This window comes from Pezoporus occidentalis, unplaced genomic scaffold, assembly GCF_034315485.1.
Source record: "Pezoporus occidentalis ecotype Australia unplaced genomic scaffold, CSIRO_AGI_Poc_V1 ctg145, whole genome shotgun sequence".
NCBI lineage: Eukaryota > Metazoa > Chordata > Aves > Psittaciformes > Psittacidae > Pezoporus > Pezoporus occidentalis.
The window spans coordinates 2,042,267-2,058,116 of record NW_026913263.1 but is presented as its reverse complement, the minus strand read 5'-3'; the positions used below and the strand labels follow the sequence as shown (position 1 = coordinate 2,058,116).

General features: G+C 41.1%; 1 protein-coding gene across 10 annotated transcripts in view; it reads right to left on the bottom strand.

The window, feature by feature from the left end:
- Window positions 1–15,827, bottom strand: part of PBRM1 (polybromo 1) — a 66,258-nt gene extending 50,431 nt beyond the window's left edge. For 2 of the 10 annotated variants that reach the window (XM_062610275.1, XM_062610281.1), the window contains exons 1-9: window positions 13,056–14,279; window positions 11,829–11,984; window positions 10,982–11,079; window positions 10,258–10,405; window positions 7,864–7,995; window positions 7,068–7,184; window positions 6,435–6,503; window positions 5,587–5,685; window positions 4,310–4,395 (exon numbers count right to left, since the gene is read on the bottom strand). In XM_062610275.1, coding sequence (XP_062466259.1) covers window positions 4,310–4,395; window positions 5,587–5,685; window positions 6,435–6,503; window positions 7,068–7,184; window positions 7,864–7,995; window positions 10,258–10,405; window positions 10,982–11,079; window positions 11,829–11,984; window positions 13,056–13,094 — 944 coding nt within the window. In that variant the 5' untranslated portion in view covers window positions 13,095–14,279. Of the gene's footprint in view, window positions 1–1,347; window positions 1,447–4,309; window positions 4,396–5,586; window positions 5,686–6,434; window positions 6,504–7,067; window positions 7,185–7,863; window positions 7,996–10,257; window positions 10,406–10,981; window positions 11,080–11,828; window positions 11,985–13,055; window positions 14,284–15,697 lie in introns of those variants that run through there. The other 8 variants (XM_062610274.1, XM_062610277.1, XM_062610271.1 and 5 more) reach the window with 8 other exon arrangements.
- Between the last annotated feature and the right edge of the window lie 23 nt (window positions 15,828–15,850).

Sequence of the window (15,850 nt, the reverse complement as noted above, 5' to 3'; positions counted from 1 at the left end):
TCAAGCCTGCTGTGGGATCAGAGCGACCCACTTACTCCACATAGCTTCAACTGCATGAGGTGTAGAGGAGACCCTCCCTTTGAACTTCCAGCTCAGCACCAGCAGTTGGGTGCCAGGAGGAGCTGTGCTTCAGTACCAACAATTTCCAAAGCAGCTTGAACCCCTTCACACGCTGCCAGTATCTCTTTTTCAGCAGGAGTACAGCAGCCCTCAGATCCTCTGTATTCGCAACTCCAAAATCATAAGGTCTGACCTTGAGTGTCCACTGATGCTTCCTGCCAGAGGCTCCTGGTAGAACCATTCTCCCCAGCTGAGGTGTTAAGCATACTTTTTACATCTTGCTCTGTCTGAACTGGCCAAAGGGCTACTGAATCAGTTATCTCCTGTTGAATTTATTCAGAGGCTTGTTGTCCCTCAGGGCCCGATCTGAATTTGCTCTTCTGGGTCACCTGACAGAGAGGTCCTTACTGCCAATGCATTAGCATACAATGGGGTACTTCATACAAACTTCACCACATGGGTTGTGCCCACTTTATCTGGATCTTTGGCTAACTGCTTCTTGTCCAGGTCGTTGTAAATCCCCTCAGGTAATGGATACCTTTCTCCATGGTGGCCCACTTGCTCGGGTAACATAGGACATCCTCCTTGATGGGAAGGGGCCCCTTTCCTTCATGCCTGACGGGAGCCATCTCCAGAGGCTGAGGACTTTTCCAACAGCATTGACAATGCTCCCTTCCCTAGAAAGGGATTCCAGCTGTCTGGCTTCCTTACTCTAACTCCAGGCTATTGGCTCTGTTATCCCAACATCAGGGTCAATGTGCTGTTCTGGATGATGGTTGAAGTCTCTGCACAGATCCAGTAATCCAGCCTACTCAGGAAGTTTGCCATAAATGCATCCCAAAAGCAATGCTTTCTTTTTACAGGCTTCACCAGTTTCCATTGGCTATCTCTTCATTATTCACTCCTACCAATTACTTCTTTTTAGTCTCCAAATTTAGTTTACAACACATTTCCATGGGGTTTTTCACCTGCTTTATTTTGCAGTGAAGCTTAACATATTGTTCTTCAGAACATTTCTAAGGAAATAATAACATATGGAGTATTTCATGACAGGTGTTTTGAAATGTTAACTATAAAATCAAACATGGAAGAGTAATTACAGGAAAGTAAGTTATTAAATCATACTAAATAGATATTTGACTGAAACTTATCTAAATCTCAAAAGTATTTGCATCAATATTGAAGAGCACTCGCAACCAAAGACACACCCAAAACCAAACCAACAAAGTTTTAGTATTTCCGTATGATGACGACCCACCTTTCCCTCCAAGTCCACCATTTACTTACCGGTAATATTTGTTAGAAGAATTTCTCTCATCACCAACACTGCCTTTACCCTGTGAGGAAGGACCTGTCAGCTTGGAAGCAGTCAAATTTGATGAAGTCCTTAAGGTAGAAGAGATAAGCCAAGGAAAGGGAAAAAAAAAGAGGCCCACCTTAGACCCAAGAAAAGGCGCAGCAAGGATAAAGCTTTTTACAGAATCACTTTGACAGATCAGCCAAAAGGTTTGGAGACAGATATAAAATGTTTTAAAGCTAACAGCAAAGTAACATTAAGATATAATGGCCCAGCATTAACAACGATTTTGTTTACAAAGCCAGAGGAAGGTGTAACATTTAGATTGAGGATTAACAGCTATACACACAGCTCAGCCTACAGCAGCAGTGAAAGCAGCTGAAAGGAAATGTTCCTTAGTATCCAGATAAAGCTCATCATACAGATCCAATCACCTTTTATCAATACTTAACAAAATCATTGTCAAGTTGCTTGACAGTGCATATTGTCAAGCCACTTTATTTTGCCATTTTATTTAAGGGACAACAGGTAAATGCACCAACAAAGAGCAACTTAGTATGACAAAGGATACAATGAAATGCAGCAGGAAAGCATGATTTTAAACACAGAGGCAACATGTCCATAGAACAGGTTAGTAGCAATATGATGAATTTGATTCGATCCATTAACAACAAAGAAAAACAGATGTAAATTGAGAAGAACAATAGAGTAAACTGGCTTTCAATGAACACATGGGGGTATTTTATTAAAACCAGCAACAGGTAAAGGAGACTCCCCTTTGAGACAATTAAGCAGTTAAAAAACAATTTTGTTTCCTTCACTAGAAAGGAACAAAACAAGACTAATGGCTCAATAAAAGAGCAACCAGTGAGGTGCAGAGCAGCAGGTGAAAGGTTTGGTTTTCATGATACTTTTCTTTCACCCTGATTTTACTTTTTTGCATTCACCCCTTTATTACAGTAGCCTGCTTCAGGCTTTTTCTTTTTCCAAGTTAGAGAAACAAAGAAGGGAGTTCTCAATTATTCTGACATTCAGATTACTTTGGGACTTGCAGGCCTATTGAGAACACAGTACATAAGAGAATACCTAGAATAAGGTAGCTAAGAAATGGAGAAATGGAAATGGGTTGGCAGTGTAAGAGAGGAATTCAACTAACAAATATCAGTGTGATTTATCTGTCATCCCTTCTTAGCAAACAGCTTCATTTTGAAGGAAAACAACAGTGATAAAAATAAAATTACAATTTAAATAGCAAACCTCCATGCCTGTATGTAATTTTAGTTACTGCAAAACAAACACGTGCGCTTTGTTCAACATCTTTGTCGCTGCCATGGACAGCGGGGTTGAGCGCGCCCTCAGCAAGTTTGCCGATGACACCGAGCTGTGTGGTTCGGTTGATACCCTGGAGGGAAGGAATGCCATCCAGAGGGACCTCGACACACTTGTGAGGTGGGCTGATGCCAACCTCATGAGGTTTAACCATGCCAAGTGCAAGGTTCTGCACCTGGGTGGGAGCAATCCCAGGCACAGCTCCAGGTTGGGCAGAGAAGAGATTCAGAGCAGCCCAAGGAGAAGGACTTGGGGGTGTTGGCTGATGAGAAAATGAACATGAGCCGGCTTCAGTGCTCAAGGCCAGGCTGGACAGAGCCTTGGGTGAGATGGTTTAGTGTGAGGTGTCCCTGCCCATGGCAGGGGGTTGGAACTGGATGATCTTAAGGTCCTTTCCAGCCCTAACTATTCTATGTATGTTCAGCGTCTGTAGAATCAAGGTCTTCTGGCACTACACATACTTTTCAGAAGGAAAAATTTAAACATATGTCAGGAATTACTCCCTAACAGTATTTATGCTCTTAATTTTTATATGCTCACAGGAAGCACACAAACGCTCAACAAAGGAACCACAAAAAACACTACAGAGGTTGAATGTCTCAAAGGACCAAACAGTAAAAATCGACCACATAATTTTCACTTCTTTCACACATCACAATTCCAGGCAACACTTTCAATAATGGCACCATCTACACATTTTTCAGACAACAAGAAAATGGAAACTGCCTTTCAGTAAGGTAAAGGGAGCCCTGGTGTTTACAGTTGAATCACACAAACCTTCACAAGAAATGACAGCAGCTATTTTCCAGCATCAAATATCAGTAAACAGTTCAAATCCATCAAGACAACCCCCCTTGTAAAGAGTTTGCTATGGGATGACTTGCAAGACATCACTTTATTTTTTAGATAAATGACATGGCCCATACTGGCAAATAACCTCTAAACCTACTTCTAAGAGCTACTCATAAGAAAAAAGTTTGTATGAGAAGAAATCTAATTGCATTTCAGGTAAAAAACATCTAAAATAACTGCATCGCTTCTCTATTATGATTTTCACAGGAAGAAAATGCTATTTCCTACATAAAATCATCCCATGAAACAAACAGAGCTATGGAATGTATTTTATACCTGCCTGTTCAAGACCAAACCTATGCTTCACCAAGTCCAGATCTTCCATGCCCTGTGCCTCTTTCCACAGCTAAAAATGTGGACTTCCTTCTAAATATATGTTGCCTGAGGCCTTGTTCCTATGTTTCTGCCCCTACCTAATTAACAGCAAGCTCTTATGCTTCAGCTCCTAATAAGGTTCACGATTCTCCAGCATGTTTCATAAAGCAAAGCACAACAAAGCACCATGTTTCCTACCATTACCTTTCTGTTATTAACTCAGAGTTATAAATGATCTACTGACACTTTTAATGTGAACATCACAGAAATTTTTCACCACAGAAGTATTTCAACAAAAAGTTCCCTTCCAGAAACTGTTTTACATTTTTTAACCTTTAAAACAACAATAAATTAAGTTTTCAAGCAATTATTTCCCACTGTATTGTCCACAGCAAAATTAAGGGAATGTCTATAGAGATTTTTAGATGAGATTACAAAAAGAACTCTTTGCAGTACCTGATTCGGAGACTTGACTTGGCCAACTCACTGTGTTCAATTTCAGCCTTTTTCATATTAAATATTTTTTTAATTGCATTTGCATCCTGTCAATTAAAAGAATTTATTTGTTTAGTGTTGAAAGTGCAGAATGTTATACTCAGGCGTATCCATCTACCCAAAAATCTAAAACAAAAATTAAGGACTTTTTACATTTAGATATAAAACAACCTTGCATGAGAAATGAAGCACAGAAAAAAGTCTGCCTGAAATACACCCACAGAGGCCTGCAAACACTGAACAGAATAAATAGCTGAATAGCTTTGAGGTAATTTTTCATCATAACCATAAAAAAAAACCCAAACACACAAAAAAACCCTACAATTTGCAAATATGCACAAATGCCACCTAAAATTAAACATGGAAATTACTTTCTGTGCCTTTACAATCAAAAAGTTACCACCATTACTGAGATTTATACCACTTGCTCACTCCCTTTCTACACCCATGGACTCAAAACTTGAAGTAACAGCTGACAAGATAGAGATTACAAGTTTTGAGTGAGGTTACAAATGTGAGCTACGTCACCAGGAACTGAAACTACAATCCCAACAAAAGCGTACCTGGAAAAGTCCAAGAATCACTTACATAACAGTGTTATATATATACACAAGATCTCTCCCTACAAAGCCCTTAAAAATTGAGCACACAAAGGAATAATTGACCACCAAAATTCTCTTACTTCTAGAGTACATGGAAACAGCAATGTGATAATCACAAAATAATACACACAAAAAGCTGGTGAACTCAGCTTAAAAAGACAGGAGGTGAAATTTATCACAAAAATACAGCTAAAAGGAAAAGGATCTTCAAAAACCATGCAGGGAAGGCATGACTCCAGTTTTGAAGCTTACGACGAACACCACAAATAGTTCCTGCAATCCGGAAAGAGACAGCAGCCGAGTACAACCGCTGTCACTTGAACCTGTAGTTTCAGGCATTTCAACTTCAATCACAAGTACAAGGATCCTCCATTCCTCCAAAGAACTCATGTAACTCATATCCCAAGATAAAATCGATTCTGAAAAAATCTTATACCTCAGCAAGTAACATGCATTCCAATTATACTAAAAGCAATATATAACAGAAAAGAAATAAAAAGGAAAGCCACTATTAGCTTTTCCTTTTTTAACTGAAAACAATCTTCAGGGCCGTATGCTAAAGATTACTTTAATGATCAATAAGCACAGAAAGTCATACAGAAAATCAAACTCAAACTATGAATAAGTGAATCTAACCTTGAATACTTGTGATCCAGGCTCATTGTAGGTTTTGGCATTCTTTGCCAGAAGATCTATATCCTTGGCCATTGCATGAATGCTTTTGTAAGTTCCGTTCTGTACAACAAAAACCAGAACTGGTTAAAGTGGCAACATTCAGAGAACAGCATGAGAACTGAGTCAGTAGCAAAAAGCAAAGGGAATTCATATAGAATAAAGGGAACATTTACAGAAAAACAAGAACCTGTCCTAAAGAGGACAGGTAAGTATCTGAAAAAGTCAAGAAAAAAAGAAAGTTAAAACGTAAGTGCTAAATCTTTACAGACTTTACAAATGCTAAAGATTGAAAAAAATAATGCATTCGATTCCCTTAATTTTGAAGGTTTTAACAAAATGTTATTTTCTCTATTCTCTAGTACAATTAGTCCATGTGCTATACAAAACTAGTATAAAAATATGCTAGAATTACAGAACAATATTTCAAATTACTGGTCAAGTAAGATGAAAAATCCATCAGTACAAATCAGCTATTTATAGCACGAGAACAAAAGTAGGTGATGTTAACGCAGGACCAAGCTTCAATGCTTCAATGTCTTACATTAGCAGTACTTGCCAAGAAACTACTTTAAACCATTAAACACCAAGGAACCCAAGATATTCAGGCTTAATGCCAGTACTCTACAGTTTACAATGCCTGATCTTCAACACAGCTATTTCTGCAGCACTGACAGTGTTCAGATTTCTAAACAGCAGGGGAAAAACACATTGTCTTTCCTACTGCCACAAACTTGGGCTTCTTACAATTTTAAGAGTGCTCACTGTTAAGTAAGTATATACTTTGACATATTAACATGCTCATACTGTACCTGTATCCTTTGGGCAATGGTTTTAAGATCTATGGGCTCCTTTATTATTGCATAATAATCTGGATATTGCTGGAAAAGAAAAATAATTTATATATTACTATAAACAGTCACAAAGCTATTGTTCTAGAGGCTCACAGAATGACCTATGAGCTGAACTGCAGATAAGAACAGTGGAAGCTCCATCAGTATAGCAATAGGCTTCAATTTCGGTGAGCCAGCTCGCAATGCTGATACAAGGAATTATAACTCATCAATAAAGTGATATAAAGGAACAGTTCTGTCTGAAAGCCAAAATACAGGTCTTCAGAGTATTTATTTTGCTGGTTAAACTTATGTCACATCCTGAAACAGAACAGTGAAATCAGACATATTTAAAAAGATTAAAATCTGTGCACCAAAAAACCCACCCATAATTACCTAAACTGGCAAAACAGGGCAAACCCCAGACTCCAACGAAGGGCTGAGAACGAATGGGTAGGAGCAAAGAAGGGAGGGAAGCTCTAAAACCAGCTGCAGTTTGTCACTGATGAAATAATAAGCATTCTGAGTGTGCCCATCACAGTGTGTAACATCAGTTATATAAACGTCCCGCTTTCCATCTTAAAACACAACCAGTATTACTAAAATACCCACCACTTTAGAGGGAAGTTTCTGAAACAGTTCACTGATGAGGCGCCCTGATGGGTTTGTGGCAACAGCTATAGCCTCAAGAAGCTGTTCAAGAATTTCCTTCAGGTAACCTGGAGATGACTAATAAGAAATAAAATCACGAAAAGTTTTAAGAGCAGCCACAGTGGAGTGCTTTAAGTTGCACTAAAATACAGGAATTGACTTTTCAAACACAGAAAAAAATCAGCTATAAAACACAGATGCAACTTTTGAAAACAACATTACCTAAATGCATAACCAAAGCACATGAGAAAAACTTCAATTTCATATTTACACTGCAGGTTGTCCAACATGTGTTACAACTGGGTTGTCAATATTAACAAAAACATGCATCCCAACATCACAAACACCAGACAAGCCACAGTCATATCCAGCTTATGAAACACTCCAGGAACAGCTGCATTAACTGAATGAGACATGCTGAAAAACGATGTAACTGGACATGAAGCTTGCTTGCATCAAACCTCGAAGTTGGCATGATACCAAGCAGATGGCATATTCGCCTCAACTAAACCGCAACCACATTTCATCTGTATCAGAAAAGCTCATAACTTTTTTTTTGTTAGGCAAAAGTGAAACATCAATACAATACGGTGAAATTCTTAACTAATAAATTAGTATCAGAAATACACTATAGGGCATAATTTAACTATGAAAAATCTTAATGCTTATTCACACATGGAGCCAACCTCCCTCTCGGAGTCAGCTGACATACACGGCCACTGCCTCCTACAACTGCAGATGTCATGCCCACACTTACTAATTCTTGACTGTCATGTCCTTCTTCATCATCATCATCCTCCTCAGCATCACCTTTCTGAACAAATTCATTTTTTGTGCGCAAGTACAACTCCCATAATTTGCAGGCAGCTTTATATTCAGGAGAATCAGGCTGCAGAAACAAATCAAACATTGTACTCAAAATTCAGATCACTCTTGTCTGAAGGAAATGTTTAAATTATTGGTTGAATGGTATTAAATGCATTAAATAAACGCATAATAGAAAACCTGGGAAATTCCTGCTTCAGTCGTTCTTCAACAGAGATATTAAGAATCACAATAAGCACTAGAAAACACAACTTCCATCGCACCAAAGCATTTAAATCTTTCAGAAAACTTAGCAATAAAATTGCTTGGGTTGAGGCTTGGACAAGCCTATTGCATGAATCTGGAAAAATCATTAAGTTTTGCTGATGCATAACACTACTGATATTTAAAATAGACTAAATATCAGTATGCCAGAAATGTGATTTAAGTAAATACTGCTGCCATTGTGTGGCACTTGAAAACTGATTTCTACAGAAGAATGCTAATAAGCGTGTCAATATCTCTGGAAAGACTTCAATGATTTAGATGCAGCATTAACTGAAATTCCAAAGAACTTGATAACATGCTACCACCTGGGTATACATCTGGGTATATTTTTCGGAAGAGCTAGGTGCGTTAGTCAGCAATTAAGTTTTGTAAATACAGAGGTGGTAGTGGCAGACAAGCATGTGCTTATAACATTGCTACTTAAGAATGTTACCCAGAAAAAAACAGCTTTTCCACTCTTGCGTATTTTTCTTTCCCTTTCTGCTGTCATTTCACCTCTATTTCAGGTATTCCTGCAGATATCTCACCTTTTTACTGCGGATTCCGCTCATCTTACTTCCCTGTCTCAACCTCTGACAGCTTGCACCACAAATGAGAAACGAACATGACAACTATCCCCAAACCCACCTCACTAGGCTTAAATATTCTCAAGACATGGGACCAGGTGTTAATCATGAAGAACAGTTATAAAGAACACTCTGCTCCACTCATCTGCTTCCTTCTGTACTAATGCGAGACGCTCAGAAGCCTAAGACTTGAGCCAAAATACTAACAAACCCAAAGGTTTCCATTCTAATCCAGCACTGCCAATAAAACTCCTGCTGCAATAAAGACCTTGACAATGAATCAATCTCCCTGTTTTATATGCGTCATTGGAGCTGCGTGGGTAAGGTAAAAGATGAAAGGAGAAGAGGCTGTGTTTGTGTGCCGTACGCCCAGCTCACAACTCCATATTTCTCTGGAAATGTCAACATTTCTTCACCCTAGAATGATGGCTACCTATTTCTATTTTACATGCACAATTTTTACATTACAGCCATAATTCTGAGTCCACCATTCTGTAGGCAAAAGAAACCATGAAAATGCCAACACTAACGGGCAAACACCTTTCAAAGCTTCAGGAGCACACAACCAATTTGGAAATCCTTGTACTTTTTCTACTGGAACCAGAAGGTGCAAATGTTTTATTTCATAAATCTGATTGTTTTTCAACAAGCTACACACAGACATATACAAACATAAGCAAAACAAACTGCTTTTCTGAATGTCACCTGGCTATGCTGGTTGGGTTATTCAGAAAGCTGTCATCTGGATCATCTCCAAAGTCAAAGATAAATTAAAGGTAACTTTAGCAGTTTTAGATTTGCTGCATCATCTCAGTTACTACATACAATTTCACTGTTTTATGTATTTAACACAGCCTTCCATTAAACCAGATTCATCCTTTTTTTTTCCCCACTTCCTTATGGCAACTACAATAAAAACCATTAACATCTAAAATAAGACACATGGGGGAATAGAGGTCAGGGTTGCACCCTTGATGAAATACATCATCATCTACACTCAAAATCTATCATTACTGACCATGATAACATGCCTTTTCTTCATCTTATTAAGTGGTCAATGGAAGAGAAAGATTCAGCACTGCTACTGTACACTTCTGGTTATTTATAAACTCTTCCTTTTTGAAGGAAAATGATCTTTTTAGATTTCAAAACGTCACATAGAGTGTGTTGTACTATGGGAAGGCTTTGATAGACAAGTATTTTTCTCAGTTTGTATCTCCATTGTTGCTTTCTATCTCTTTTGGAAAACGATATGAAGATCCTCCCCACACTATTTTATAGTTTTCCACAGAAAAAAAAACTATGGTTGGACATCTTACAAAGGTATAGTCAACCTTAGGGAAATACATGCAAGTAACTGCAACATGTGCTGTTCTCTTACCAATAATAAAGGCTAAACAGAAAAGCTTTTTGGCCAAACCAAGGAAGAAATTAAACACAACTTGGTGATTTTTTTTACAATGAATTTGAGCCTTTACATGTATTCTCCTGACCTTATAGTAAGCCTTTGCGTTGTTGAAGAGAAGTTGAAAATCTGCAGTCAGCACATTCACGTCATCATATTCCTCCATCTTTAGCTTTTGTTGGATTTTCATTAAATCAATTGGCTGAGAAACCACTTCATAATAATCTGGCTGATTTCTGTTGCAATGGCAAAACCAGGCGTTATATTCCAAGCAGTAAAACCAAACCCACAGCACTAAAGTCTGGACGTGTCAATGACTAAATAAAACAAATAAAGTTCCAATGCATTTTTGTTACAGCTAAAACAGCTGGCCAGTGGTCTATTAGTGAGCTTACAGTATTACATGCTCTGTTATCATCTTCAGTTTTCTGAGTTTAAGATAAAATTCAGTCTCTTACTTTATCTACTGCATTTTCAAGGGTCACTTCCATTAATCTTCCCGAAGACATGCCTTTATTACATTGCACCACTAATGTGGAACATTTTATAGTCGAAGGCATAGATGTTTTATGCAGATGTCACAAGAAATGTTTTAAATTAATTCAGCATACCCTTTTTTGACTGAAAAAGGGCACTAATGTTATCATGACCATTGAATAATTACCTCAAATACTCAGATCAAACATTGGTGTGAAACTATGACACATTTAGATTCAATTTTTCACAGCTATTAATACTGAAGTAGTCCTCAATATCCACTTATTCCCTGACTAAACCTCAGATTCAAGGCTTAGCCAGAACCACGGTCTTACCTTCGCTTCGGTGCCCTAATGAAAAGCTCACAAAGGAGCCTGCCCTGTTCATCTTTGTAATCTCTGATGGTGTTGTAAAGTTCGTGGCATACAGCAATCTAAAATGCAAAAACAATAAAGTAATGAAAAAAGAGAAAATTTTAAGAAGGTAACAAATCAAAGCCTACTAAGAATGGGAAGACAAGCTGCCAATCCACAGTGTGCTCTAAAGGAGAAGCGTGAAGAAACTGCTGCATCTCACACATTAGTACAACACCTGACAAGTACTGCAGAATTCTAATTCATTTTTTTGAACACAGGGAGCTTTCTTTCAATGCTAATTCTAAATAAAACACCCAGAATGTAAATTAATTCAGTACAATTCTCTCTTGAGTTACAGACATCTAAAACAAAAACAGGGGTGGTTCTGCCCTGCAATTAATCAAAATTAGACTGCTATCTCAAAGGCATAGCAGAGACACTGTGCACTTGAGCAATCATTGCCTGCGCCATTCCCCACTTATCTGTCTCCGTATTTGCTATTCAGACACAGCTCTCAACTTGTGAGTGTTATGATTTCAGCTCCTCCTCCAATATCCCTGCATCTGCTAAAATCATGCAGGGGGAGGGTAGGGGGCAGGGGGAAACGCAGCAAAAGGAAAATGGGGAAAAAAACACATGAAACTGGGAAGACAAGAACAAGCCAAAACCAAATGAGATCCTAAACAAAGTTAGCCAAGACAGCAACAGATCCAGGGCCAGTATATACGTGCTACACATGATCACCTATTTTATTAGGCTGCATTTCCCAGGGCGGGGATACAGTATCACTAAGAAAAAACACTGTCCATAATAAGAAGATACTAACAGGATCTACAGTTGGGAGATTGGAAAGTCTCCTCCTCTTTCTGCTCGGGCCTGGTATGTTTGTGGAGTGGTGGGCATCATCAAAGTCTCCTCCGCTGACGCTGCTGGAAGGAGAGGTAGCTCTTCGCCTCTTGGAACCCATGGAATCCAACTTCTTCTATAATGAAGACAAATGTTCTTAAACTCATGGCATTGCATCCAAACTCTCTGGTGAGAGCTAACTATAAAGCTAGCAATGCTCAGGATGAGCCACATGTATTTGTTATATACTACAGTTCACTTAATCCATATATCTAAACACTAGTTTTTTGTGAATTGGCAAGAGTAAAGGGAAATCAAAACGGTCCTACAGTTTTAGTCACTTATGACAGCAATATCAGAAAACCTAAGGCTCACAGTAATGCAGATGAATTCAGCAGCTCTTACTAGTATATGTCCTTAAACTATCTACATTTTGATACCCCATTTCATGCATGATAACTAAGCAAGAACCGCTGTTCAGATGAAAAAGCTGTAGAGACATGTGCTCAGGTCTGGTGTAAAAGCACGTCAATCCCTATCAAAAAAAAAACCAGCAACCAGCAAACCAGCATAAACCAACCCAACAACAGAACCAAACCAAACCCACAACCAACAAACCCAAACCAGGAAGTAAACAAATCACAAACAAACATTCGGATGGCTGCTGAATACCTTGCCTTAGATTGAAGCCAAAGAAAGGTCTGGACCATTGTGTGACCCACCACTCCCACGTTAAGTGCAGGATGAATGGCTCAATCGGCAAGAGGCAGAAAAAGCCACCTCCTTTTTTGGCCATATTTTTCCATTTACCAACCCAAACAAATAACCACCATCCAACAACAATGGTAAATTCCAGAACAAGTTGTTGGCTCTTTCCCAGCTTAAAGTGATAGCATCAGAAAAATATACTTGTAGCTGTCTCAAAGGCTGAAGACAGAACAGATGCATCTATCCCAGCTTATACCCATCTTCCGACCAAATCAAGGAATTTCTTCTAGGAAGCACCAAGTTGATTTACAAGGTATGGCAGCACAATACAACCACATTAGAGCGTTTACAATAGAAACAGAATTAATCTGAAGCACACAAATGAGATGAACAAGAGTAAAGTAGGAGTAATTAAGAGTCAGGATGAAGAAAAGCAAAATCCTAAGGCACAGGAATGGAGAGAATGGTGCACATACAATCAATAATTTGCCAGATTTACCAGAGTACAACCAGCACCTCGAAAAGCCAGTCTCCTCATAGTGTCTGATGGCCAAGTACAGGTACTGGGAGAAGGTAACGCTCTAAGAGTAGCAATGGTGTTAGTACAGTCAAAACTGGAAGACAAGAAAAAGGAAGGAGAGATAGAAGAAAATTGAGAGTAAATAGATAATTAAAGAATAAAATCAGAGAATAAACTGAATAATTACAGTGACAGAAAAAAACCAAGAAACAGAAGGTAGCTTATTTTAGCCTAGCAGAAACCCTACAGAGCAATTTCGTACACAGAATGCTAGACAGCTCTGTAATTTTTACAGTAAAAACACATTTCTCTAATGTTCCTGAATACACATTACAGATTTCAGAGCCACTTGCTAAAGAATGATTCATCAAGCAGAACAGGGAGTAAACATAAGCAATATCTGACCCGAGAGTGAAAACCATAAAGCAGTAACACTTACAGAATGCAAAGCAGTACGGTGCTAACAGTAAGGAAATATATTTTAAGGTCAAGAAACATCTAATAGGCTCTCTCAGTGATGGTGCACCTCCACCAGTCTTCAGAATGGATTTTTATCCTCATAAGTAAACAACATTAAATACCCAGCCATACAGGTTCACTACAGATCTACCTGTTTCAATTTCTAAGCTGTCTCTGATTTTTCCCCCTGCAAAATTTCATGTGAAACATGCAGAACCATCATATGGCAAAATGATTGCTTCTGTGTAGGTCATACAACTACTGTCTTCAGTCAAAGCCCGGAGACTGCTCTCCTCTTTGGTATCCTGGGCACTTTCATAACACACACATACAGAAGAACCCTGCGCTATATTAGCAGCAGTTCACCTCAGGAATGGACATGCAGCCTGTCTCTTTTGGCGCTGCCTCCAACTTTTATCTGAGAGCTACAGTATCAAAGAGCTAACAGCAGGCACGTGCTCATGTGGAGGCTGTCAGAAAACGAAAGTTCATGGCTTTAAAAGGCAGGAGGGACTCATGGGACCAATCACTCTGGCTCACCCAGAAACCCAAAGGTACACTCGGTCCAATCCCACCCTGAAATAAAGATGTAGGGACCCTCCACAACCAGCACCTGCAAACTGCACAGCCGCTTCTCCATCTCAGTTACCTGAGGCACACCGCAAGCTGCAGCTCTCAACCATACGCAGACACTGGTGCACACCTGTACTATCCAGACACCTGGCCATTCTGTGTGCAGCCAAGACCGTTTTCCTCCTCTAATAACCAAGGAAGGTGCAAAACACATACTGGTCTAAACAACATCATGAATACGCAGTGAAAGAACTGAAATGTCAGGCTCCTCTCTCTAGATCTCCCAGCTCAAAACCACAGACCATCCAATCCCACTGTGCACAGAAATGCATCACGTTTTACTTAAGAACATGTCATAGAACACCACGTTGGAAGGGACCTCGAGGTCTCCTATACTTTCTTCTGCAACATAACTGCTGGCTCACGAGTATTTCAACAGTCCCACCAAGAATCTCCACCACAACGGAGTGAGCATAACTGCTCACATCACCCATAATAAAAGTCACACAACCATGGACATGCCTGTAAGAAACGCTTTGGCCATTGCTAATATACACGGATACTAATACGTACGCAAGGGGTGGAAGGCTGCCTTCCCCGAGAGCCCCGCTAGACTGATCACCACAAGAATGACCCAGCCTCACCTCGTTTGAGATAACACACTTCAAACAAGCCAATGCGATTCTAGCACACATTGAATTTTCTGCTTCCAAGGAGAAAAAAAATCTAAAAGCCGATAGATACCACAGAAAGTATTTGATCGGTATTGGGATCTCCCACGCTTCCACAGAAACACTCGCTAAAACACGGTAAATTTAGCAAACGGAACAAGGCAGGGAAACACAGCCAGCATTTCCCCCGCCTACGGATGACACTGAATGAACCTGGCTACAACGCGAGAGTGGGACAGCGGCAACCGGACGCTCTAAAAGGACAAAGCTGATGAAGAAGCGAGCGGCACAGAACATCGATCCTTTTACCAACACCGCCACAAGAAACAAAAGAGCAAAACACCGTTTCCCCATGCCGCCCGCAGCGGGCCCTTGCCCGCACCCTTCCCTGCTCGTGAGGTGTCACTGTCGGCAGGAGTAGCAAGAGACGAAGGAAAACCTCTCTTGGGGCACCGGGCGCGCCTGTGCCCCACGGCCTGACAGGGCGCTGCCCCCCACACCGGCACGGACCCGCTCCCGCGCCACGGGCCTCGCTCTCGAGGCCCCGGTAGCGGCCGCCAGCCCGCAGCCACCCGTTGCCCGCTGTCACCGCTGCGAGCTCGGCCGCTGGCGGGACGGAGCGACGGGTGCGGGGGCACCGAGGAGACGGGGGAGGGAGACACCGGGGCCAGCACGGTCCCCACAGCGAAGAGGAACAGAGACAACGCGGGGGCCGTGGTAGGGCCGGGGTCGCGGCGGGATGCGGGGAACAGGGAGGTGACAGGAGAAGGCGGAGGGGCTGGGCGCTCCCGGGCCCGGCCGGGGCCCGCTGCGGCGGAGCTGCTGCGCGCCCCGCGGCGGCCACACAAAGGGAGGCAGCGGCCTCCTGGCTTCGGCCCTGCCGCCCCGACTGCGCGACCCCGGCGCCGCCCCGCTCACCCAGCCGGCTCCGCTCCGCCTCCGACAGCCGCGGCCGTACTCGCCCTCCGCCGCCCGCCCCGCCACCGCTGCCACCGGTACGACCGGTGCCGCCGCCGCCGCCGCTCCGTAGCGCCGAGCCCTCCGCTGCCGCAAAGCCCTCCCGGTCGCCAA